General features: G+C 53.3%; 2 protein-coding genes across 2 annotated transcripts; both read left to right on the top strand.

The window, feature by feature from the left end:
* The first annotated feature begins 292 nt into the window (after positions 1-292).
* Positions 293-9,810, top strand: HCK (HCK proto-oncogene, Src family tyrosine kinase). Its single transcript, XM_071446961.1, has 13 exons — positions 293-511; positions 1,898-2,027; positions 2,420-2,462; positions 2,725-2,824; positions 2,961-3,059; positions 3,201-3,304; positions 3,688-3,837; positions 4,096-4,248; positions 4,563-4,745; positions 5,155-5,231; positions 7,526-7,679; positions 7,903-8,034; positions 8,627-9,810. Exons 2-13 carry the CDS (start codon positions 1,899-1,901, stop codon positions 8,827-8,829), a joined length of 1,527 nt encoding a protein of 508 aa, XP_071303062.1. The 5' UTR covers positions 293-511; position 1,898; the 3' UTR covers positions 8,830-9,810.
* Positions 9,811-10,231: 421 nt separating this feature from the next.
* Positions 10,232-25,883, top strand: TM9SF4 (transmembrane 9 superfamily member 4). The gene is made up of 18 exons (XM_071446960.1): positions 10,232-10,347; positions 15,280-15,393; positions 16,853-16,952; positions 17,317-17,485; positions 17,575-17,704; positions 18,057-18,180; positions 18,995-19,113; positions 19,226-19,337; positions 19,755-19,825; positions 20,263-20,395; positions 20,885-20,966; positions 21,057-21,132; positions 21,468-21,551; positions 21,730-21,905; positions 22,233-22,296; positions 22,828-22,947; positions 23,455-23,544; positions 23,870-25,883. The coding sequence occupies exons 1-18, from the start codon at positions 10,258-10,260 to the stop codon at positions 24,017-24,019; spliced, it is 2,004 nt and encodes a 667-aa protein (XP_071303061.1). The 5' UTR covers positions 10,232-10,257; the 3' UTR covers positions 24,020-25,883.
* Positions 25,884-26,091: the final 208 nt, after the last annotated feature.

Below are 26,091 nucleotides of genomic sequence, written 5' to 3'. Positions count from 1 at the left end.
TGCCCTGGACACCCTCATGTCCTGCATCCCATCACTGACGCTCAGGGCTTTCTTTTCTCCTTCCTGGGACAGAGACCCAGGCTGAGGCCGTGTCCTGTGCTCCCCCGGTGCCCCCGCCCTTCATGGCCCTGCATCAGGCGGGTAAACATCCTGGGGCTGCTCCGGGGTGCGGGATCCAAACCCGTCCGGTGTCCCGGGGACGGCAGACGGACAGACGGGCTCTGGCATCCGTCGGGGGTCCCTCAGGGCAGTGGGATCACTCAGGCTGGGATGTCCCTGCGGGTGGGGTTCGTGGGATGGTGTTCCCCGCTCGCAGCCCGGCACGGGAGGCACCGGCCGCACCCGCCCCGTCGGAGTCGGGGGCGGGACCGCACCGGGAGGGGCGTGGCCGTACCGGGCAGGCGGCGGGAGAGCAGCGGGGCTGAGCGGAACGGCGGCGGCAGCCGGGGCTCCGCGACGGGGACTGGAAGCGCGACCGGCGGCGGGGACGTGCCCCAGGGCGGCAGCGAAGGTGAGAGCTCCGGGATCCGAAGCGTGAGCGGAGCCCCGAGGGCGGCGAGGGAGCCCCATAGCCGGTCCCGGGCAGCCCGGGGGGTCCGACCCCGCCCCGGGCCGGTCCCGGGCAGAGCGGCGGACCCTGGGTGGCCGGGATGAGGCGATGGCCGGGAATCTCAGGGGTTCTGGTGCAGCCCCGACGAGGGGGTCCCTGCCGGTGGCTTTGCAGGCGCTGTCGGGGACCGAAGGCACGGGCAAGGGCAGGGGGCTGCGGGCAGCCTCGTGCCGGCAACGAGGGCACCTTCTTCCAACCTGGTCCTCAGGGCTGGGGACACCGCGTGAGCCCTGGGACCTGACTCTCCAGGGTGGGACACATCAGGAATGCCAGCTATGCCACAGGAGCTGGGGGGGAATGACCCTTGGACCGCCCGGAGTTTTTGTGCTCTGTAGGGCTGGATGGAGTAGGACAGGAACAGCAAATACCTGCATAGTGATGGTCTGAGCCACGTCTGAGTTTAAACTGGGCACCAGTGGGTTTGCCAGGATGGATCTGGCACAGTCCCCAGCCTGTGCCCAGTGAGGGCGATGAGCTGTCCTGGCTGCCACCGCTGCTCCTGCTCTGCCCTCAGGAGCAGGCCTGACCCAGGCTTTGGCAAGCAGGGAAAGACAAGGAATGACCATGGGCTGTTGTGGGGGTGACAGTGATGTTCCTCAAGAGCTGTGCTGTGCACGTCGAGGGTTCAGCCCTGAGCTTCCTCCTTCACTGTCACCGCCAGCACCTTCTGCTTTCTCTGCACCCAGGTCTCCCTGGCCAAGGGAAGTTCATTTGCAAGGGGTTTACCACTCTTGCTGCTTCTTGCAGCTTTATTTCCCACTGAATTTCTTGGTGTGCTTGAGAAAGCTGAGCATTTGTCTTTGCCCTGGACTGGCTGTTTGGGGCAGCTCCCACCCAGCAGAGATCAGGGGAGCACAGTGTGGAGTGCTGACCTGTGGTGATGGGAGGGCCATGGGCACCAGGGGTGCTCTGTGGGAATCCCCAAGCAAAGCTCACCATGATCAGGGCCCCTCTGTGCAGAAGATGCTGAGTGTGACTCTGCTGCCATGGTGCCCCGTGCCTGCCCCCTGTCCCGCATCCCCCAAGGGCAGGGAAGCTGCTCCATGGCTGCTGCTGTTGTCTCCCCATACCTCACCTCCAATGACATCTCCAGGAGTTCCCTTTTCCTCTGGAGTGTCACTGGGCACCCCAGTGCCCAGAAGCTGTGGGAGGAGCAAAGTTTCCCTGTCACAGCAGAGCACTGGGGCCCTGTGCTGTGGGGAGCTGATGGGAACAGGGCTGGACTGGGGCTGGAGTGGGGCTTTCACCTCTGTTGCAATGGCCTCACTTCCCTTTCCTTGGCTGCAGCATGGGTTGTGTGAGGTCAAAGGAAGCTGGCGGCCAAGAGAAGATGACAAAAACTGACCCTGATCCTGATGCTGGCCCCACCATCCATCAGGGCCACTATGTGAGGGACCCCACAGCCACCAACAAGAGGGTGAGTGATGAGAGATTTCAGGGCTCAGCTGTCACAGGGGCTTCATCCCTCTTCTCAGCAGTGCCACCAGCACTGAGAGTGGAGCCGGCTGAGGGCACTGGCAGTGCCCTGGGACAGGGACTGGGCTATGGGGTGGGAGCCCAGGCCACACTGAAACAAAGCACAGAGTGGACCTGATGGGAATCCAGGAATTATGGAGAAAGGGAGAAAAAGGAAGGTGTTGGGAGGGGGTGGAGATGCTGATGCTGGGTGGGTTGTCATGTCAAGTGGTGCTGGTGCTGCCCCTTGGGTGCCCTCCTGCTCCTGCCATTGCTGTTGGGGCCAAGACCCCCCATGGGAAACGGGTCTCTGCCACCTTTGATGTCACTCTGTGGTTTTGTTGCATTTTCCAGAACACCAATGTCCCCAGCATGGCTGTGCCCCTGCCCGAGGATGGTAGGTACAAGGGGGCTGCAAGGGGGTGCAGGGGGTTGGAGGCAGCGTGGGGCAGATCCTCTCTGACCTAGGGGTGAGCACTGCCAGTCCTGGAGGGATGGGAGCTCTGGGCTCCCCTGAGGAGCCAGAGATGACATGATGAAGGTGGAGGTGTTGGGGCTGTGGGGGTCCTGGCCAATGTCCTGGCCAGTGTTCGTGGCAGGAGTGGCTGGGCACCCCATCCCAGCATGGGGAGGGTGCCCAGGGAGCTCCCTCGCTGCAGGCCTAGGGGACAGCGTGGTGCTGGCGCTCTACGACTACGAGGCCATGAATGCTGGGGACCTCAGCTTCCAGAAGGGCGAGCGGATGAAGGTCCTGGAGAAGTAAGTGCTGCTGGCAGACCCCTCTCCTCATGGCTTGTGTGGCCCCGTTGGGATTTTTTTCTGGACTTTGCCCTGGAGGAGCTTCTGGTGCCAGGTCCAGGTGCCAGGAGCCAACCCAATGCCACTTCTGTCACAGGTCAGGGGAATGGTGGCAAGCACGGTCGCTGGTGACAGGACGTGAAGGCTTCATCCCCAGCAATTATGTTGCCCAAGACAACTCGCTGGAGACAGAGGAGTGAGTCCATCCCTGTGTGCAGATCCTGGCCCCACGCTGTCCCACCCCTCCCCACTGCCACTGTCCCTGTTCCTGCCTCCTGTCCTGCCCCCAGCCCTGCCCCACTCCAGCATGGCTGGGTTCCCTCGTTCCCTGCTGCAGGTGGTTTTTCAAGGATGTCAGCCGCAAGGATGCGGAGCGGCAGCTCCTTGGCCCTGGGAACATGATTGGCTCCTTCATGATAAGGGACAGCGAGACAACCAAAGGTGTGAGGGGTGTCCATAGCACAATGGTGGGGAGCAGCTGCCCAAAGGGCTGCCCTCATCCACCTTTGCCTGGAAGAGGAGCTCCCTCCCCAGCCCTGGGGATGTGCTGTGCTGCAGGGAGGGACTGGGGGGCCCATGCTCTGCCTGGAGCTGCCCCTGCAATGGCCTGTGGTGCTGCCACATCCACTGCAGGGCAGGGATGGGGGATGTGTCCCTTTGGGGCTGCTTTGGGTGTTTGGGAGCAGGCCTGGGGCTGAAGGGTGGTGGCAGCACGGTGGGACGGGTGCTGCTGGCTCCGCTGGGCGATGCTCTGTGCAGCCGGGATGGCCAGGGGCAGCAGGAATGTGCTCCCGGGGGAGGTGCCAGCTGTCCCCTCCCCGCAGGCTCCTACTCGCTCTCGGTGCGGGACGGGGACGAGCTGCGGGGCGGGGCAGTGAAGCATTACAAGATCCGGACTCTGGACAGCGGTGGCTTCTACATCTCCCCTCGGAACAACTTCAACACGCTGCAGGAGCTGGTCCAGCACTACAAGGGTGAGCCCTGGGGTGCCCGGCCCCCCTTCCCAAAGGCAGGCGGGCAGCTGGGGGTGTCCGGAGGCTGAGGGGCTCCTGCCCATCACCCCTGGGCTCTGACTGCAACATGCAGTGACTTCCAGACCTTCCCCTATTGCCATGGCTGGCTGTCACAGCTGTGGTGCTGGTGTCCCTGCACACCCAAGGTGGCCAGAACTCCCCTTGAAGCACAGTGTGGCAGTGAGACAGGCTGGCTGATGGCCCTGGATGCTCCCCCAGGTCAGAGCGATGGGCTGTGCCAGAAGCTCACCCACCCCTGCCGAGTACCCAAACCACAGAAGCCCTGGGAGAAAGATGCCTGGGAGATCCCCCGGGAGTCACTGAGCCTGGAGAGGAAGCTGGGAGCCGGGCAGTTCGGAGAAGTGTGGATGGGTGAGAGTCAGGGGGAGGTGGCTGGGAGGATGATGAAGGTGATGGTGAAGGAGGAAGGGTGGGGGATGTGTGAGAAGGTAGAGGGTGGTGGGGTGGAAAAGGCAGGGAGGGAGTGGCCTGAGGGAGAGAAGCACAGGGACATGGAGGTGACCCTGCCTTAATGCAGGGGCTGGTTGGGGCTGGGCATGTGGGGACAGCCCTGGGCTGTGTGTGGCCTCCAACCTTCCCACAGCAGCTCAGCAGGGCTGGGACTTTGGCTCCAAAGCCCAGTGCTCCCGGGGCAGTGTGGGAATGCTCTGTTGTGCCACCCCCAGCCACCTACAACAAGCACACCAAGGTGGCAGTGAAGACCATGAAGCCAGGCAGCATGTCCGTGGAAGCCTTCCTGGAGGAGGCAAACCTGATGAAGACTCTGCAGCACGACAAGCTGGTGAAGCTCCATGCAGTGGTCACCAGGGAGGAGCCCATCTTCATCATCACCGAATTCATGGAGAAAGGTGCAATCTGCATCCTGAGTGAAGTCTGTGGGCACTCAGGCTCCCTGGGATGGTGCAGGATCAATCACTTCCACATCTCCAGGCTCAGCTGTGGGCTCTGCACCAGCTCCCAGGACTCTGGGAGCAGTTTCTGCTCCTGCCACAGCTGTGGGGCAGGGCGCTGGGAGAGGGGATGTGGTGACAGCACTGGGAGAGGAGGGACACCTAAGAGGGGACAGATGAGTACAAGCACTCTGCAAGGCAGGAGGGAGCCTGCACTGGTGCTCTCCCCTCAGCCTATCCATGGGAGTGGGATGGGGGATCAAGTGTGTTTCTAGTGTCCCCTTGTCCTGATTGCCTCCTTGGGACCCTAAGGGTGGGTGCAGGCTCCAGCTAAACCAACAGCCCTGGCACCTTTCCCTGTCTGCAGGGAGCTTGCTGGATTTCCTGAAGAGTGATGAGGGGCACAAGCTGCCACTCCCGAAGCTGATTGACTTCTCTGCCCAGGTGAGGAAGGAGCAGACCTTCCCTAGCTCTGAGTGCCCCTTGCACCCCTAAAAAGGGTGAGTGAGGAGCCTGGGAACTTACCTGGAGCTTGTGCAGGGCCAGCCAGGAGCCTAGCCTGAGCAGTGCTGGGGATGCAGTGAGGTTTCCTGTGGGCAGCCACTGCCTGCTCACCATCCCCATCCCGCTGGCCTCACAGGAGCAGGGCTGTGTGAAAGGAGAAGTGGAAGCTTCCCCTCACCACGCCAGTATCTGCAGCACTCAGCCAGCCCACCTGCACCTGAGCAGTGCACAGCAGAGCTGCACAGATCCTGGAGAGGATTGGCTACTGACCTCTATGTCTGCCACGGTTCCTGTAGCCCTCACAGCCCATGGGTGACTCTGCTTTGTGGAGAAAGTGGGGATGAGGATGGGGCTTGTTTCCACAGCTCACATTTGCACAGTCCCTTCTTTGGAATGTGCTGGTGCTGGTTGGTGTGGCCCAAGCAAGCCCAGGGCAATGTTATCAATTTCTATAATTGATAACTATTGATACTGGTAACTATAATTTCTAATTTGCTGCTGCTGTGACAGTTACCTGCAAATCTTACCTGCATACTTGGCCAAAGCCCCACAAACCCAGCATGGCCACACACCCACCCCACCCCCAGCACTGCTTCAGGACAGCACCACTGTGGTGTGAATCCCTGTGGGTTTAACAGGAATCCTGCAGCATGATCCTGTGTGCTCCCAATACCCAAGAGGCTGAGCCAGTGGAGGGAGCATAGCAGGCTGTGTTGCCCCAGGGGAATGCCTACGGAAGGGCTGTGGTTCAATAAAGTCACCAGAGGGCTGTCACAGCAGGGGAAAGCAGCTGGAGAGGCAGGAGGACTCAGAGATAATTATTCCAGAGATATTTTCAGGAGCTGACTTTGAGTACAGCAGAAGGGGCTGTTAATCACTTCACGTGCAGCCTTTTGCACAACCACTGAGTCCCTGCTGCTTCTGCAGTGCCCCTGGGTGAGGACTGAACCCAGGGACCCTTTGTGCTGAGCTCCAATATTTCATAGAGGCACCTGAGCAATAGGAAAACCAGGATGGGAGCGCTGTGGGCTGAGACCAGGTCACTGGCTGCTGGAGCTGGCTGTGCTGGGGTCTGAGCATCAGCTGTGCACTCCTGCACCATCTGCTCTCAGCAAGCTGCCTCGTGCCAACCCCAGCTTGGCCCACGGCTCTGAGGGGCTGCTTGGAGCAGCTCTGGGGAGCAAAGGCTGAAGGGCTGTCATGGGCAGGCAGCAGCCTGGCCCCTGTGCTGGGGCTGAGTCACTGCGGGCAGAAATGCATCTGTGGTCATGGAAATGATCCTTCCGCTCTTGCCTGGCTACTTCTGTATTTAGTGGGGAGAGCTCTGTGGGAGCTGCACCTCACCCACAGCTTGTGTGGCTGTGATAAGGAGGGAGGGTCTCCCCTCTGGCTGCTCCAGCCCCTTCACATTCTGGATTCTGGTCACATCCAGAATGGGGTAACAGGACAGCTTTGGAGTTTGGTTGTGCACACACCAGGTCACCTCTGCCTGATCAGGGCTGAGACTTGCACACACAGCACTGAGTGCAGGGACTTCAGAAGGCACAGGGGTGAGGGGGGATTGTCAGGGGCCATCACAGCCATCCTGTCCACAGGCAGAGCTGACTCTTCAGAAACTAGTCTGGAAGAACTCAGGCATCTTCCCCTATGCTTTTCTGCCCCGGCTAAGGAAGCTCTGGATGCTGACCCTTTCTGCAGCAATTACTGAGCCATTGTGGGTGTATTTGGAGACTGGTCTCATGTCTTCCCTGAGCAGAGAATTATTTGCTCCTCCTCCACATCCTCATTGCTGTGGATGAAGCCCACTTACACCTTGCCCTGCAAACACTCACACACTCTGGTGACCACATGATTTTCTCACAGCAGCTTAAAGGTGTCATTGTTGGGCTGCTCACCCAAACCCCAACCTCTTCTGTAAGGGATTTCCTGCTTGGAGAGCAGTTTACACACAGGAAAGTCGCAGAATGGTTTGGGTTGGAAGGAACCTTAAAGCTCATCTCATTCCAACTGCTTGCCACAGGCAGGGACACTTTCCACTAGACCAGGTTGCTCCAAGCCCTGTCCAGCCTGACCTTGAACACTTCCAGGGATGGGACATCCATCTCCTGCCGTGGCTCAGCCTCCTTTCACCTTTTCTGAGAGCTGGCCAGAAGCAGTTTACTTCTTTGGTACTGAGGGTGTGTATGTGTTATTTCAATCAGCCTGTTTGCATTTGCCTTGTTCCCCTGTGGCAGATTGCAGAAGGAATGGCTTTTATTGAGAAGAGGAACTACATCCACAGAGACCTGAGAGCTGCCAACATCCTGGTGTCAGCAGTGCTGGTGTGCAAGATTGCAGACTTTGGGCTGGCCAGGGTCATTGAGGACACCGAGTACACGGCCCGGGAAGGTGCTGGGGGTGAAAGGTTGGGGGATTCCCTTAGGGCCCCTTGGCCACCACGGTGGTCCTGACCCCAGGAGGGATGTGCTGGGTACATGGCAGAGGGAAGCTCCTCTCATTTGCATCACTTCACTTGTTCCTCTTCTGTTTGTTTCTTGTTCCCCATATTTCACCACCCATTTCTCAGCAGTTGGGGTTGGGCTCATGTTTCCCATTGGATCTCTTTGCCCAGGTGCCAAGTTTCCCATTAAATGGACTGCACCAGAAGCCATCAACTACGGATCTTTCACTATAAAATCAGATATCTGGTCCTTTGGGGTCCTCCTGACTGAGATCGTTACCTATGGACGCATCCCCTACCCAGGTAAGGAGGTGAAATGCCTCCTCTAATCTGATTCCAAAAGACACATTCCACCTTCTGTGCCCCATGCGCGTGACCTGAGCTCCTCCAGCTCCATGGGAAAACCCTGTAAATCCTTATAATTAGGCACCACTCTGTATTTTATACTAATAATTATTTTGGTACCTTTTTCAATGAGGAATTACTCTGTAAATGCTACCACAAATGGACCATGGTGGATCTGGGGTGGCACAACAGGCTGCTCTGAGGAGCAGCTCTGCCCTCAAACTGACTTTTCATTGGAAGCAATGGCTCATCACAGACTTAGCATTTTAATTTATACAAAGTGATTTTAATTTATACAAAGTGATTATAAACCCCATCTGTCCTGTGGCACAAAACTCCATCCTACAATAACCCAGCATCTCCTTTGTCCATGTTTGCCTGACCAGGAAGAGTTCCCCCTTTCCACTAACCACTTTTAGCCTCTCTAATCACTTTTCCCTTCCTGGAAACATTGCCCAAAAGGAGAGAAGTTTTGGGTTTGGGGATTTTATGGCTTTTAAAGACACCAGTGATAAAACAGTGATGTTCTCCTGTCCCCCCTGTTTTCCAGGGATGTCCAGCGTGGAGGTGATCAGGGCTCTGGAGCGTGGCTACCGGATGCCCCGCACAGAAAACTGTCCTGAGGAGCTCTATGACATCATGATGAGGTGCTGGAAGATCAGACCCGAGGATCGCCCCACTTTTGAGTACCTACAGAGCGTTTTGGAGGATTTCTTCACTGCGACAGAGAGCCAGTACCAGCAGGAGCCCTAGCATGGGCTGCTTGGGGCGGACACTTCCAGCTCTTCCCTGTTTCACCTGTGCCCTGCCTTCCCTGCCAGCCTGGCCCAGGAACCACAGCCTTCCTGGAGTGGCTGGGCTGGAGGAGCACATGATGGAGGGGGAAGAGACGTGGCCACACCTTGTGCCTTTCCCAGCAGCCTGAATGTCCGTGGGGCAGTGGCTCCAGGAAGTGCTGGCTGGACAGTGAATGCCCAGACCCCAGGAGGATGGACAGGGATGGGACCAGGCCTGCTTTTGATGCAAGGAAAAACCCAGATCAGTATTTTTTTAATCCTTCTGAGATTTTATCACATTGTTCTGTAGAAGTATGTGCCTTAGGTGCTGGCCTTGGGGAAATGCCCTGCAGTGCCTGTGCTCCCTGTGTGATTGATCCCAGGGGATTCCCCCAGGGCACGCTGCAGTGCAGCCCCTGGGCTCATCATCAGCACAGGATCCTGGGGTTTGGATGTCACGGACTCTTGTCCTCCTCTCTCCCTCCTGGGTTTCCTTCCCCAGTATTTTCATGGCAGCCCCTGTGCAGAGGGCAGGTTTCCTGAGGCTATGCCACAGGGGCAGATGGACATAGACAGGACTTTTCCAGGCCATCCCTGCATGGATCCCCCTCTACTTGCCTTGGGAGGAACCTCTGGAGCCCAAAGCCAAAGGCAAAAGGAATCTTCTCCCCCATGGCAAAGCTTATAGGCAGCATTTGTTGTCTGTTGGGGCATTTGCAGTGTCAGCAAATGGCCGGGTGCTCCCTGCACACTCACTTTATGTTACTGTTTATTTTTAGTATTTCATTAGGTTATTTGGGGAAAAGGAGTAAACAGTATTTTTTTTAAGACAGCCGTGTACCTCTTACAGGAGGGAGACTGGTGCTTGTGATTACATTTTTGATACCAAGAGGCAAACGCCATCGCTTCTGCTTTGGGATCTTTTATTTTTAAATCAATAAAATATTTATCAACCTTTCCTCACCTGGCCGTTCCTGCTGCTCCGCAGCCCGGGCGGGGGAGACGCGGATAAGCCGGGGCCCACAGCCGGGCAGATCCGCAGCGCCCTCTGATCAGGCCTCGGGCCGCGGACCGCCCGGGTGGCACCGCAGGGACCGGGAGGAACCGGGAGGTTCGGAACGCTCCGGGCACGTCCCGGCCCCGCCGCCCTCACCAAAGATGGCGGCCGCAGCGTCGCGCCCGCTCCCCGTGCAAAGCCCGCTGCCCTCAGTAAAGATGGCGGTGCGGCCCGCCCCTTCCCCGGCCGGCTCCGCGGGGCCGGAGACCCGCTGGGGACCGGAGCGGAGACCCCCGCCCCGACTCGCCCGGCAGGAGGGCTGTGCCGATCCCGGGCTGCGCTGGGCCCGGCCCCGGTAGCGCGGAGCGCGGCCGCCCGGCGCTGTCCTGCCCGGCCGCCGCGGTCGCCATGGCGATCGGCCCCGCAGCCAACCGCGCGCCGCTTCCGGTGACGTCAGCGCCGACACGTGGATCCAAGATGGCGGCGTCGGCGGCGATGGTGAGTGCGGCGGGGCCCGGCCCGCTCCCGCGTCCCGCCCGCTGTGCCCGGCCCGGACCGGCGGCGCTCCGGGCGCGGGGCTCGCTTCGGGGGCTGCGGCCGGATCTGCACCGCGCTGGGAGGGATGCGGGCCCGGCCCCTTGGCGGAGGAGGCTTCCCGGTCCCGCCCGGGGCCTTGCAGCTGCCCCGCGTCTCCCGGCGGTGTCACCTGTGGAGGGCAGGGCTCGGGCCGCCGCTCGGGGCCCAGGGGAGCCCAGAGGGCTCCTGTCCCGCCTGCCCCGCGCTCCCTCGGCAGCAAAGTTGGCTCCCTTGAGCTGTTCCCGGCGGTGTCGGGGCAGGAGGGGCCGGGCGGGGGCTCGCAGCCGTGTGGGTTGCAGGGAGGACCGGCACGTCCTTTGCCTTCCCTTCCGAGCTGCCAGCCTGGGCCCGCGGCTGGCGCCAGGCACGGAGCCTGTTGCTCTGTGTGGTTTCACAAATGTTTGGTGGCGGTTGTCGGGTCCGGGTTTGAGCAGCTGCTTGGTTTCCCGCGTCCCAGCATCCCTGTTATTACCATTGAATTATTCCTTGAATCCTCAGAGACCCGAAGGTGTTCCTGGTGGGCATCAGTGCCACCTCACAGAGCAGAAAACGAGCTGTTGAGACATTTGTTACCTGCCTTGAAGTCTTGTAGGAGTCAAACGGATTTCCTCCTTGCTTTCATAGAGGGTATTTTTGTGGCAGTGCATTGCAGGAATAGCGGTGTGGATAAAGGATGTGTGCTGATACAAAGGTCGCTGCTGGCTGGGCTGTGAGGTGACTCATGGAGAGACTGGGAGAGCCAAGGTTTTCCTTTCATTTGCTTTAAGCATCTTCATACCCTGCTGGCTTTCCCCCAGGCACGGGGAAGGGAGTGCTCAGCTGGCTCTGAGAGCTGGGGATGGTCCTACTGGGAATTTCCTCGTGGCTCTCTGTTGTGTGAAGGGCAGAGGAGGCTGCCAGCAGCTCTCCTGGTGTCAAAGGAGCTCTGAAGTCAATGTGAATGCAGCACTTGTCTCCTTCTGAAGGGCTCTCGTGGCTCCTCCAGTGCAGGGTGAGCAGGGCAGGGATGTAATAAAGATGTGCTTATCCAAACAGGTGTCAGGAGGCAGCCCATGGAAAAGGGGATGAGGGTCAGGGTGCCATTAGCACTGTTCTGTCCTGCTAATGTGCCTGAGGGCAGAATGAAGGTTACATGTGTGAGAGAGCTTGTTGGGTTTTTTTGCTCTCACAGAGTAGTGGGTTGTGGCTTTCCTCCCTTTCTGTGACCATTTTTAAAAAGCTTCAGGAAGCAGAATGGAATGGGAGAGCTGTGTGAATCCATTTGGACAAATGGCTCTGCACAGGTAGTTTTCCTTGTTTTTCTTCAAAGCTGTCTTTGAAAGTTAACAGCTCTTGATTATGGCTCTTTGATGTCCCTCCTGCCTTTCTCTGCCAAAAAGAGATGGGACAATTCATGATATCCATCACTGTCACGTCCTACTTCCTTTTCATGTCTTTGAACAAATCCTGTGTTCTGTTCTTCAATTCCTGTGTGATTTGTGAAACTCTTAACACCTAAACCAGCCCTGGTACAGCACTGGCTCAATTCTGCTGCTTGAAATTGCTGCTGCTTGAGAGTTTCTTCAAGTTGTTGGCAGTAACCTGGGCAGGGATGTCCTGGGTGCACATGGCCAGGCCATGGATCCTCTGGAGCAGCCGGAGCTGTTGCAGAGTGCCCGAGGGAACAGCTGCTGCTTCCCCTTTCCCTTAAATAAATGTCAGACTCTGGCAGTGGTAGCTGGAGGGACCACAAGTCCTAGGGAAGGACAAGTGTGGTAATAACTGGATATTTTAGGGCCTCTTTATGCTTGGTCAGACTGGGGTTTAGAGAACAAATCCTCTGTTTTGGCAGTGTGGTTTGTGAGCCTTCTGTGAATTCACTGTTTTAAGTCTTTCTGAATGGGATAAACCTGGGGTTGTCTGCAAACCCCAAGACTGGTGATAATTATCCAGAAGGGCCTTCTTGGAGAGGGTTTGTGTGTGAACTTTTGATCTGAGGGACAGGAATGGGTGATTGTGCTCCTGCAGTTACTCCTTTTATTTAGATCATATTCTCCTAAGACAGGGTGTCCCTGCATGTCTGCATATGGGAATATAATCAGGTTTAGGCAATCTGAACTATTTTTGCCTGCTTGCAGCTGGGTTTTTCTCAGTCTGAGGTTATGCATATTTGTTGCACCATGACACGATTTCCTGGCACCTCAGATGCAAGATTGTCATTGGAGGGGGTTTTTTGCATATTTTTGAAATGTAAATGGAAAAGGCTGTGAAGTTGTGTGTCCTGTTTGCTGGAAGTCTGGGCCTTGCCAGGGCTCTGTGACTGAACCAAAACAGAGCTCCCTCCTGGAAGTTCTGACCTGGCCCAGGAGAGAACTCGTCTTGCAGGAATGCCCCGTGTGAGACAATCACCTGGCCAGGCCCATGAGTCACACAGATGGTTTGGGGGGTGTCCATGTTGCCATTTCTAAGCTGCTGCCTTTGTTTGGAGAAGATGAGGCACATTTGTCAGTACAAGAACAAAGGTCCTGATGAGTAAGGCCCCTGGCTTCAGCTTCCCTGTGCTCTGCCAGCTCAGGAGCCTGCACTGGGCATTTCCTTCATATTTCACTCCCAAAGCTTTCCCCACCTGTTGCATAGCAGCTTTCCCCTTTCTTGCTACCAACTGTTCTTTCCTGGCAAGGCTTTACAGAGTCACCCTCTTGTCTTTCCTGTTGCTGCCTGAGTCATCATCATCTGTATGCAAAGACAGCCTGATTTCTGCCAAAATTGTCATCAAAAATTTCATCTTCTGCATGCTCATGTGTCTCCTGAGTGTCTGCCAAAGTTCTGTCCTGGTCTTTTCACCTCCCAGCCTGCTGGGGCACGGGTGGCAGTGGTGTGGTTCTGGTTTTGGAGTAACATTGTGTAGGTCTGTCACTTCAGTGACAAATGAGAAAAGGGCTGCAGGTTCCTGGAGTGCAGTGAGGGACAGATTCCTTCCACTGCTTCCCCTGTGCAGGAGACATTTTCCTACTCTGTGGAGAGCCACTTAGCACTCCCTTTAAAGATTGGGAAGGCAAAATTTAGTGAAGCACAGAAAATAAGCCCCATGTTGCCTAAAGGCAGATCAGTACTGAATGTCAGGCAGTTTTAACGAGAGTGTTTCCAAGCTGGGGCTTTATGCCTGCTCCAAGTGTATTTGGCTATGCTTAGAATAGATCTGAAAATCCCCTTTGTAAGCAGAAAAGATCACAGAATCACAGCGTGGTTTGGGTTGGCAGGGTCCTTAAAACTCATCTTGTTCCATGGGCAGGGACACCTTCCACTATCCCAGGCTGCTGCAAACTCTATCCAACCTGGTCTTGAACACTTCCAGGGATGGGGCAGCCACAGCTTCTCTGGGCAGTCTGTGCCAGGGCCTCACCACCCTCACAAGGAAGAATTTCTTCCTAATATACAATCTAACCCTACTCTGTCAGTTTAAAGCTGTTCTCCCTTGTCCTGTACTCCGTGGTTTATAGTGTCTCTCAATTTTTCTTGTAGGATCTCTTCAGGTACTGGTAGGCCACATGTATCTGATGATTCAGTATTCATATTTTCTGTAGGTGCCTAGCATTTGCATCTTAAATTTTAGACTTTCAACCCCCTGATATTTCTGCCTTTTTTTTTTTCCCATCCTGTTCAATTCCACTAATTCTGGATGCTCTGCTTGGGGCCCAGGTACTTTCCTTGCCTTAAAATGAGACAGGAGGAAGGTGATGAAGAAGAAGGGGTGTGGGGGCAATAAACACAGATTTTTTTTTTTTTTTTCCCCCAACCTGAGGAAGGATCCCCATGACAGAGCTGCTTTTTGTCACACCTGGCCTGTGGAGTGTTCCCTCTGGTGCTGTCAGACAGACTGACAGTGCTGAGGACACACGGGGACAGTGGGGATTTGGTTTCTTACATCTGCAGCATTAGCTCAAGAGTTGTCCCAAACCAGGTTTTGTTGGTTTTCCAGTGGTGCCATACACACAGGGAGTTCAGGAGAAGGGACTGAAGTCAGTAGAGCTCTGAGATGATACCAGAGCTGATGTCCTAATCCAGGCAAGCTGCTGCTGGCTAATACTCTTTAAAGCTCGGTTTTCATTTCACAGCCTTCCTGCCCGTGCTCAGCTGGGTTACCTGAGGTAATGGGAGGGGCTGAGGAGCAAGCAAGGTGTGTTAAATAAAGGGTTTGCTGTGCCTGTGTTAGGGTCTGGGTTCTCCTGGAACCCCCATAGTGCTGATTGAACCTTCCAGCCTGACTTGTCACCCTGCTCCCTAAAAAAGAGCTGAAAAAGTGATTTACCATGTTACTGAGCTGTGCTGTGGCCTGGAGGGGTGAGGAAAGCAGAGTGGTGATGTGACTGTCCTTTGGTGCAGTTACTGGTGTCACACCTGACTCCACAGTGACTGCTCTTCTGCAGGTAGTGGCCTGTGAGCAGCCATCTGTACTCAGCTGCAGGGTAGCTGCTGCTGTGCAGAGCTGACACACATCCAGAGCCAGGGCTACAGCCCTCTTCTCTATTAATCCATGGAGTTTTCTAGCACAGGGAGCTCAGTGGGGGTGAGCAGAAAAGTAAAGTGATGGCCTGCTTGATGCCCCATGGTGCAGATGAAAATGGCATTTTTCTTATGGTTGAGCAAAGCCAAAGTTTTCCTAATTGCAGATGAAGAGGCAGAGACATGCTGAGTGGAAAGTGACGTGATGAGGGTCACAAAACAAAGCTAAGAACAGCCTTTGTGAATTTAATTTCTGTTTAATCACCTGACTGCACAGCCTTTCTAATGTCTGGGATGAACATTTCCAGTGCCCATCTCTAATGCTGTTCCAGTGTTTCTGTTGTATTTTACTGTCCCTTCTCCTTTTTGCAGGAAAGGCTGAGATGTGTGCTGGGTCTGCTGCTGTTGTTGCACAGCACAGACTCATTCTATGTACCTGGGGTGGCTCCCATCAACTTCCACCGCAATGACCCCGTAGAAATAAAGGTAGGATAAACTCAGTGCTGTGAGTCTGTTTGCTTTGGGGGTTTTTTGTCTTTTGGGTTTTTCTTTTTTTAAACCATAGCAGCTAAGATGGGCTGCAAAGCTAAATTTGGGGATCCTGTTGCTCAAATTTTGTGTTCAGATATGTCCTCTGTTCACAACGCTCAGGTCCCAGTATGATTCCTGCTCTTGCCCCTGATCTCTTCTACTAAATTCCTTCAGCAGTTGCACCAAAGTCCTCAAGATGTTGCTCAGTTTGGGAAAAGGGTCCCTTTCTCACTGTGGCTTTGAAGTGAATTTAATTTCTCCAGCATTATACTGACTCTAAAAGTACTTATGCAGATTGTGCCTTTGGGTGGAAGGTGGATGGTGGAATAAGGTTTGAATCAGACCTTCTCAGTACCCAGTTTGCTCATGTTGTGCTTTCAGGGAAATTCATGAGAAGCTCTTCCCAGGTGGAGGTGTTTGTCCTTGAGCCTTGCAGATCTTTCAGCCCAGCCTTGCTGAGTGCTGTTCCTGTGCAGCATTGCTGGTACTCAGTGACAGAGCTGCTGCACCTATCCACAAGGAAGCCAGGCTTTGCTTTCAGACATCAGTGATTTATAGCCCATTTCATTTATTTTTCTAAAGCTGTGGCCTCTATCTCAGCAAATCTAGCACCCTTGGGGCTGCTGAGGTTGCCTGCTCTCACGTGAAGCACGGCACAGTTTTCTCTTTGGCCACAGACTGCCAGACATAGGCTATTTTTAAGCAAATGAGACTTGCCTGTGGCTACAGTAAGCTTCCCAGAAGAAGACGGTTTTGGAATAGCTGTTCTCAAAGGGATTTCAGGAGCTAAATGCTTCCTCAAGTGCTTAGGCAAGTCAGTGTGTTTGCCAGCACTTTTCCAATAAACAAGCTTGGCTGTGTTACAAAACACTTCTGTTTTTCAGAGCAACTGTGGTCTTGGCTGTTGTAGTATGTCTCTGCACTTCCCTTGTACCCTGTGATTTGTGGAAACTCTCCAGGAATATTTGTGGTTGGTCACCTTGTCTTCCCAGACTGATGGCTCTCCGGCTTTCCTTGCAGAGATTAAAATTGCTGAACTCTTCATAGCACTGGAGGCCAGACCTCTAGGTCCAGTGGGATATGAATTTTTGTTTGAGGAAATATTGTATGAAATGTGATTCTTGAATCTCTTTTGAGCTCTTTGTTGTTTCTTAGGACTCCACTGAGACATAAATTTGTGAAACCACCATGTTTTGTTCTTTGAGTGTTTCTCTGTGAATGAATTGCTACTGGAAGTCTCTCAGGAACATCTGTCTCTGTTACTATTTTTAATAGTAGTAGCAGTAGTAGTATCTTCTGGAAGTGGGCTTTATGGAAGGTGTCTTGAAGTAAGCATCAGCTTCTGGATGATGCTGAGAGGACAGGAAATTATCTGGAGCTTTTCCTGGGGATAATCCTTCCATTCTTCCTGCAGGCTGTGAAGCTGACGAGCTCCCGGACCCAGCTGCCCTATGAGTACTACTCACTGCCCTTCTGCCAGCCCAGCAAGATCACCTACAAGGCTGAGAACCTCGGTGTGTACCTGTCAGACAGTGGAGGGGGGTGTTTACAGGGGCAAAAGCAATTGCAAATGTCCCTTCTGCTGAGCTGAGAGAAGGTGCTTCCTCTGATTCACTGCATGCTGGCTGTCTGCAAACAGCAGTGTCCATGTGTTGGACAGAGGAGGTGCCTGTCCTGATGGAGAGCGTGTAACCTGCTTCATAAGCAGGGCTTGATACTTCCACCAAAGTAGCTGTACTAACTTGCAATCTCATCGTTGCACCTGGGCTAGCAGAGGAGCCTTGCTGTGGTCCCTGCAGCTGCACAGTGCCTGGCATCAGGATCAGCAGCAGGAAGCCTGTCAGTCTCCAACCCTGCCTGTGTTTTCCTCTTTTCCAGGTGAGGTTCTTCGAGGGGACCGAATTGTAAATACACCTTTCCAGGTTTCCATGAATGTGGAGAAGAAATGTGAAGTTCTGTGCAACTTTCCCAACAAGCCAGTGACTCTGACAGTGGAGCAGAGCAAGCTCATCGCCGAGCGCATCAGGGAGGATTACTATGTCCACCTGTGAGTCACTGAGGCATGGGTTTGTGTTGGGGGGATTCAGTGCTGTGAACAAATTTGATCTGAAATCTGTTCAAATTTGATCTTTTCAGCATTGCTGATAACCTCCCTGTGGCAACACGGCTGGAGTTTTACTCCAATCGTGAGGAAGAGGAGAAGAAGAAGGAGAAGGATGTGCAGTTCGAGCATGGATATAGGCTTGGCTTTATGGATGGTAACAAGGTAGAGAACTGAGGTGCTGTGTGAGGGTGCCTGGAGGAGATCTGGGTGTCTGTCAGAGGTCTGCCAGAGTATCAGAATTGGGAATGCAACCAAAAGGTTTTATTAATAGTGAAAATATGAGAGAGGGCAGAAGAGGGTGGGTGGGAAGGTGGGAAAGCTAGGAGTCCTTGCTTTTATTCACTGTGTAACTTTGGACAGGCTCATGCAGTGGCTTCCCCTCAGTAGAGCAAAGGCACTGTGCCCCCAAGACTGAGTTTTCCCTCACTGAAGCTGTTTTCTGCAGTTGTTGCTTCTCAGCTTTGCCTCTTCCTCCCATAGGGTGCTGATGTTTTCTTTTATGTCACTGTTTCAGTTCTACCTGCACAACCACCTCTCCTTCATCCTTTACTACCACAGAGAGGATGTGGAAGAGAGCCAGGAGCACACCTACAGGGTGGTGCGCTTTGAGGTGATTCCCCAAAGCATTAAACTGGAAGGTAAGAGACCCTTGAGGAGGGCAGCAAGGGGGAACAATCTCCTGTATGGACAAAAAGCCAGTGATGTATCATAGTGCCAATTGTTGCTTCACAGGGCACAGAAATGAGTCTAAATTACAAGAATAATAAACCACTTTGTTATTAAGGAAGTTCCAACAATAGAGACGTATCCATGAGCTGCAATCCATGGAAAATCAATTCCTGTAAAAAGATCCGAGTTTGAGGTTTTGGGGTTGGATTTTTTTGCACTGTGTCATCTGGTATGAGGCATGTCTGGCATTCTAGCTCTTGCTGTAGCACAGATCTCCCTGACTGGGACACTCTGTGCTGGTTCAGGGACACACAGGATGTTTGGAACTGTTCTGGGGAATTGAAAATTTCAAATAATGGTTAGGGGAAAGCACTCCTACCTCAGTGAGCCCAATGGAAAAGGGTGTCTAGAAGGGCAGTTGCTCATGGTGTGGATCACCCCATGCAGCTCCCTCTGGCAGGGCAGGCACTGCTACAGAGGTCTTGTTTCTCACCATATCATGTGGAATAGAGGATTTTTTCATGGTCTAGATCCTTGGCTTCAGAACCTCTGGCTTTTATCCTTCCAGTTAAGGAGAGCCCTGTGCATAGCTTTCCTGAAAGCTTGTTAATGGTGCTCCACTGCTGGTCAGGAGAGTAGTTTTGCAAACTGCAGAGCAGGTGAGCAAGGAGCGAGTGCTTCCCCACCTGGAATTACTGCAACCCAATGCCCTCAGGGTGATGCTCAGTGGGAGAGGTGGTGCCTGAGGGAAGGGCTCACTGTGTGCTCTGCTTTCCTTTACAGACTTGAAGGCTGATGAGAAGAGCATGTGCACCCTGCCTGAAGCCACGGGCTCTGCCCCTCAGGAAATAGATCCTACTAAAGAGAACCAGTTGCTCTTCACCTACTCTGTGCACTGGGAGGTGAGGCAGTACTAGGGGGCTGGCTGGCAGTGATGCTCCAAGTGTCTGTCACTGGAGTTGTGGAAGACATTGGGAATGTGCTGGTGTGAGAAGAACTCTCCTGTTCTTTCAGGAAAGTGACATTAAGTGGGCTTCCCGCTGGGACACGTACCTGACCATGAGTGACGTGCAGATCCACTGGTTTTCTATCATTAACTCGGTTGTGGTTGTCTTTTTCCTGTCAGGTGAGTGGATGTGTGGGGAGGGGAAGGCTTTACCATTATCTGCAGGGAATTTTCTTTAAGCCTTAGCTGCAGGTGGCTCAAGGAGCATGTGGCCACATCTGAACCTGGTCAGAAGGGGCAGGAGCCATTTAAAGCCTCCCAGTTCAAACAGTGTCCTGTGGGGTCAGGCAGTTACCAGCCTTTCTCATACTGGGGTCATTGAGGGAGTAAAAAAACCCACAAGAAAGCCACAATGCTCCATTTCTGCTGGAATATTGCCTTCCCTGCTCCTTGGGGTTTTGTTTCTTTCTTTGCTGATGACTCAAGACCTCCTCTCCCAGCCAGAGCAGAGTGTTGGTGGGAGCCATGTAGTTGCACAGCATGACAGCAGCACAGCCATGTGGGAGCCTCTGAGCTGAACTCTGTGCTTGTTTTCAGGGATTCTCAGCATGATCATCATCCGGACTCTGCGGAAGGACATTGCCAACTACAACAAAGAAGATGACATTGTATGTGTTTGTTCCTTGGGCTGGGATTAGAGGGAGGGAAGCACAGGCCAGGAAGGATCCTGTGTGCAGACTTGGCTGTATTGTCTCTTCCCTTGCCCCTGTTTTCCTTTGAGCCCTGGCCACAGGATGGGCAGTTGTGTCGTGCTGTCACACACCTTTTTCTGCCTGAACAATCACATACTAGTTAGGATATCTTCAGACCTAAGGAGTGACTGCAAATGTAAATGTAAAAGCTCTGTAAATGTGTGTCCTGGCACTGACAATTCAGGTCTCAGCTGTTTTTAGCCCAAGAGAAAAGAAGTTTCTTGGCTAGAGTGGTAAAATTCATAGAGAAACTGGATCCAGGAAAGTTAACCTCTTAGGCTGGCTGTGGTAGGACCTTAATTTCCACTAGTGTATCACATCTAAATAACCTCCTTTTTCTGTTGTTGCTATAGGAAGATACTATGGAGGAATCTGGTTGGAAACTTGTGCATGGAGATGTCTTCAGGCCTCCACAGTATCCTATGATCCTCAGCTCTCTCCTGGGTTCTGGAATTCAGCTCTTCTGTATGATCCTGATTGTCATCTGTAAGTGACACATGTTGCACAGGGTGGCTGTAACACGAATGATGCTCGAGGATGTTTGACTTCACCCTGTGCTCACCTTAGCTGGAGTGAGGCCCACGAAGCTGCTTCCTGTTGCCATCAGCCTGGGCAGATAATGAACTGCTGGATGACGTTGCCCAGCTGAAAGCAGCTTTGTGTGATTTTATTTCCTTTGCCAAACTGTGATCCCTGGCTGATAGTGGGCTGGGGGACTTTTGCACAGGTGTGCCTTGCCTGCTGAGCTGCACCTGCTCCCATCCCTGGGGAAGCTGAGGCTGAAGCATGGTCTGTAGCTGAGATCAAAGCTGTGGCCAGTGCTGGAGGCTGTGGATACGTTATGCTGTGAAGGAAATCAGGCTGTGCAGGGATTGCAGGCAGCTGTGGGCTGCAGATGGGACAGGCCCCTGTCCTTGAGCTGCTGCAGCACATGTCCCTCAGAGCTGCTGTTCCTTGTCCTGTTTCCCTCTGCAGTTGTTGCTATGCTGGGGATGCTGTCGCCTTCGAGCCGGGGCGCGCTGATGACAACTGCCTGCTTCCTCTTCATGTTCATGGGGTAGGTGCCTCCACAGCTTCCCCCTGTGCTGTCCTGCCTCCCCCCAGCTACAGCAGCTCATTGTCATTGACTTGGCTTGTTTCTGTCCAGGGTTTTTGGTGGATTCTTTGCTGGCCGCTTATACCGGACTCTGAAAGGCCATCGATGGAAGAAGGGAGCCTTTTGTGTGAGTCTTGGATATTCTGTGCTGTTTATCCAGGTTTGCTGATGGCAAAATCTGTGGATAAGCTCCACATGTTTGTGGTAGCTGGACAGTCTGGCTGTGCTGCACATTAGCTGTGGGTTGAGTCCTTGTAGCTGTACAGAAAAGGCACCACCAGAGCATGTACTAGAGCAAAGAGGATTGTCCAAGATCCTCCCCACAGCCCAGCTCTGTGTCCTTGTCCTGTATCAAAAAGGACACTTCTCCACATGTGCCTTGTCTCAGGCATAGACTCATTCCATAGGAACATCTGGCTGATGAATCAGGTGCTTTCTCTTACACTGTGGTTCCTCTTGCAGACAGCGACGCTGTACCCGGGCGTTGTCTTTGGCATCTGCTTTGTCCTCAACTGCTTCATCTGGGGGAAACACTCCTCTGGTGCGGTAGGTGCCACCCTCAGCCTGGGGCCTGCTGGCTGGGACAGGGTCACTGGGCTCATAGGGACCCACTTGGCTTCCCAGACCTTTCCAAGTGGGTGACAAGTTGGCTTGGCCAATGACATCAGTCCCCAGGGCAGGAGAGCTGTCAGCCTCACTTCTGTGGCTCTTGGTGTGATTCTAGGTGCCTTTCCCTACCATGGTGGCCTTGCTCTGCATGTGGTTTGGGATCTCCTTGCCCTTGGTCTACCTGGGTTACTACTTTGGATTTCGCAAGCAGCCCTATGACAATCCTGTACGGACAAATCAGATTCCCAGGCAGATCCCGGAGCAGAGGTGGTATATGAACAAATTTGTGGGGTGAGTGATCAGTGTCTGGGAAATACGGTGAGTTAAGCCCCTTCCCCTTGGTCCCCTTGGGTTGCTGAGTGTCACCTGCTGCTCTCTGGACATGGACAGATGGCAGATCGGGTTTCTTGAGACCACATCAATAATTTGGATGTGGTATGAAGGGTACTTGTAGCCATGGTATGTGCTCAACAGTGGGAGCAGCTGTGCCATTGCCTGTGAAATTTAGTAATCTGGAAATGTAAAGTCTTTACTTTGACTGTTCTGTGTGGTTACAGGGATTTTTAATGTCCAGACAGTTATATTGTGCTGCTTATGGTTTTTGTTTCTGCTCTGTAGGATCCTCATGGCTGGTATTCTGCCTTTTGGAGCCATGTTCATTGAACTGTTCTTCATTTTCAGTGTAAGCATTTAACCCACTTTCCTCCTCAATGGGATTCTTCTCATGCCAAAGCTTTTGAAAGGGAGGGGCCTTCCAGTGGAGCAGTCTCCTATTCCTGTGTTCTCTGAAGGGGGGAGCTGGTTTCTTCCAGGGCATTCAGTAGTTTCCAGGGAGAGCTACAGGATTCTCCTGGTGGTTTTGTGGTGAAGACAAAATTTACTGTAATATTACATCAGGGAGGGGTCCTGGTCTTGAGACAGTCACTGTTCTGCTGCTACCCATTTTTCACCTTGTATGGATGGGGAAGAATTTGCTGTTCCATTGCTTGGGAGATACAGGGGAATGAATAAGCTATCTCAGAGGTCCTTGTGCCCCTTCTTGCAACCTGAATCCTCTGAAGTGACATTGTGAAATGCATTAGGTCTGTCTTTTCACTTGGTGAGGCTGAGGGGGCTCCTCATTTTCTCCTGGCTGGCTGCCAGAAGTTAGTCCCATGTTCAGTGATTGATCACAGTAACATGGAAATCAATTCCTGCTGTGTGTTTATTTCAGGCAATCTGGGAGAACCAGTTCTATTACCTTTTTGGCTTCCTCTTCCTGGTGTTTATAATTCTGGTGGTATCCTGCTCCCAGATCAGCATTGTCATGGTGTATTTCCAGCTCTGTGCTGAGGTGAGATTTCCATGTTTGTAATTTGGGTAGCAGAGGGTACTTGCTCCTGGAAAAGCACAGATCACATTATTGCTGCTGCTCAGCAAAGATCGGTGTGGCCCAGCTTCACAGGTGTGATTGTTCCCAATGTCTCTGCAATCTAAAGGGAATTAAAGCTCCTTGGTTATCTGTTAGGCTGGGAACTGTGCTTTCATACCAGGAATTTTGCTGGGCACAGGGTGTTTTGAGCTGTTCCCAAACTGTTCCATTCCCCCCACATAAAAACAAAATGCAGGACCAAAGGTGAGCCACGTCCTTGGGCAGCAGGTGCTTTGAGCCTCACTGTCAGCATCACATCTCTTGGTTTGGAAACACTTTTGTGACACAAGAAGTTCCCCAGTCCCAAATTGTGGATTTCCTTTGAAGATGGTGGGGTTCTCCCTGTCCCAGAATGGTCAGAGCTTCCCTGAGGCAGTGCCTGGGGAGAAGAAAGTCCTGGGGGGATAATGAGGCTCTTTATCCTGTCAGGATTACCGCTGGTGGTGGAGGACCTTCCTGGTGTCTGGAGGATCTGCCTTCTACGTGCTGATCTATGCTGTCTTCTACTTTGTGAACAAGGTATTCCTCCTGGGTGAAAGTGCCACGTTTTTGGGGGTGACTGTGGGATTTGGGAAAGGAAACAGTGGGCCTGCTGAGTCCCAGCCTGCCCGTGCCAGCCCAAGGCAGTGCTCACAGCCCTTCCAGACAGGAGAGGAGGATGTAGGTGCCCCAGGACTTGCGCAGAGCAGCATTCCCTGACCCCACCTCAAAGAGGATCTCCCTTCAGCTGGACTAAAATGAAAGTTTTCCTCCCTTTGCCAGAGCTCTCCTTGCAGAGGGCACTGGTTGGTTTGTCATCTGTGTGTGTTATTTCGCTGACTTTTTTCATCCTGTTCTCTTTCAGCTGGATATTGTTGAGTTCATTCCCTCCTTACTGTACTTTGGCTACACTGCCCTCATGGTCCTGTCCTTCTGGCTCCTGACGGGCACCATTGGCTTCTACGCAGCCTACATGTTTGTGAGGAAGATCTACGCCGCCGTGAAAATCGACTGAAGCTGGAATCCCCCAGCAGGAATCAGACACCTCTGAACACGTGTCCTCCCGGGAGGGACAGGGACATCTTCTCCCAGCTCTTTTTAAGGAAACAAAAATCCAGTGGGAGAGTCACAAGAGAAATAATTAACTCCTCAATTTGGAATGTAACTTTGGCACAGTGTACATGGATTCTGGGCTACTTCTGCGGGGAAAAGGGGTCTGTAGATACCTTACATTTTAACTTTATTATCCTGTTCCATATTTGAGGGAGTTTTTTAGCAGAGAAATATCCCTCTGTATAAGTAAACCCCCTTTTTGCTAATCCATCCTTTTTTTATGTTGATGATGAACGGATTTGAGACAGCAGTGGAAACGCTTGTGAAAACGTTTTCTTCCAGCCCCTGGGGTGCTCTAGGATTCAGGGAGATTCTTCAGACAAGTATCAGACTGGGTTTTTCTCCTGCCTTCGTGTCTGCACAGAAGAGGGAGCTTGACTGTGGCAGAACAAGTGGAGCCTCAAGGCTCACCCAGCGGGAGCCCGGCGCGCTCCGATCGCCGAAGTCCCGGCTTTGGCTCGTTTACAATTTGCTGGAGGTGCCATTCCGAGCCTGGGAAGTGCAATTTCACCCTGAGAGAGCTTGAGCAACCTTCAGCATCGCTGCTCCCTCCAGCCTCGGACAGCACAGGCCGTGTGGGAGGGTGGGATTGCCTCTCCTGCAGAAGGCAGGACAAAAGGTCCTGGTGGAAGTGACGTGGTTGTGCTGGAATACAGGACTGGAAGGATGCGTGAGGTAACTACCAGAGTTCGTTCTGTCAATAGCTCTGCTCTGGATGAGTGAGGAATCAGGGCAGGCTCCTTCCTGGGAATGCCACTGGGATCCTGAAGAGCCTGCAGGGGATGGCTGTGGTGCCGTGGTGTCAGTGCCAAGTGTTGGGCCCGAGCTGCCCAAGGGCAGTGCAGGCCATGCTGGAGGGGCTGGCAGAGGCAGGTGGCCCCATGAGCTGTCCCATGGCTGGGAGTGGGGCTCTCTCACTGGCCCTATGCTCTGACTGCCCTTGCTGCTCTCTGCTCCTCCTCTGAAATTCTCTACCTCCAGGGAACAGGAAAAGTGTACACCCCATAGCTGTATTTTGTTCTTCTCCACAAAAAACAGTCCCAGCTCTCCTGGATAGCTGACATGGGCTCTTCTTTTCCCATGGCTTGATGCCTGAATCAGACCATGGGAAGCTCTTTTTAAAAGAGGTTAAAGTTGGGTTGTGGTTTGTTTTCTTTTGTTTTGGTCACTTCAGTGATGTTTATCAGTAAAAAGTTTCCATGTTGCAGTGAAGGCTCCCTCCATCCCCAGACTCACTGGATTCAGCCAGGACTACAGAGGAGAGGGGTTTTTTAGAGACATCTGTGAAAATTTTTCTTCTTGGAGTAAGATCTTCCAATGACCAGCTGCCACAGGTCATCATTCCAACCCAAAACTGTCCAAAGCCCTCCTTGCTCCCAGGGAGGCCTTTGGGGCCTTTTTGAACCCCAATTGCCATAAGTTTCCACCAGGTCCATGCAAGGGCCTGTGTCCCTTTCCATCGGCCCTGCCCGTCATGCCAAAGTCTAATCAGCCAGGAATCATGGATGGAAAAATGGAGGAGGGGATGTGTGAGCCAACTGTGCTGTGGAATCCTGTGTCAGTTCTGATTTGAGGTCCCTCTCTGAGATTTTCGTTGATTTTTTTTTTTTTCCTTTTTTTCTTCTGCCCCTGCCCCAGTGGAGAGGCTCAGCCAGCATTGATTTCTCTCCCTTCCCTGAAGTGTTTTCTCTGTATTCTTTGTAATTTTTAATTAATGTATGTATTCTTTGTGTCCTATTGTAAATAAATCTGCCATTGTCCTGTCATCCTGCTCTCTTGGGTTCTCCTAAGCCACTTCTGGAGAATTTTTCTGTAACGCTTGGCCTGTTCGACGCCTGTGTGGTCTGTGATGTGCGGCTTCAGCCAGAAGCAGAGCTTGGAATACTCTGGCTTTCTTTGTAATATTTTTCTCCTGGTAAACTAAAGTTTATCCCAGTGTGGCATGCCCTGAATGCTGCCATATATTGTGATCAT

The sequence above is a fragment of the Agelaius tricolor genome, unplaced genomic scaffold, assembly GCF_023055355.1.
Source record: "Agelaius tricolor isolate 1412-34295 unplaced genomic scaffold, bAgeTri1.0.p SCAF_23, whole genome shotgun sequence".
Lineage (NCBI taxonomy): Eukaryota > Metazoa > Chordata > Aves > Passeriformes > Icteridae > Agelaius > Agelaius tricolor.
This window is presented reverse-complemented; position numbering and strand designations above follow the sequence as displayed.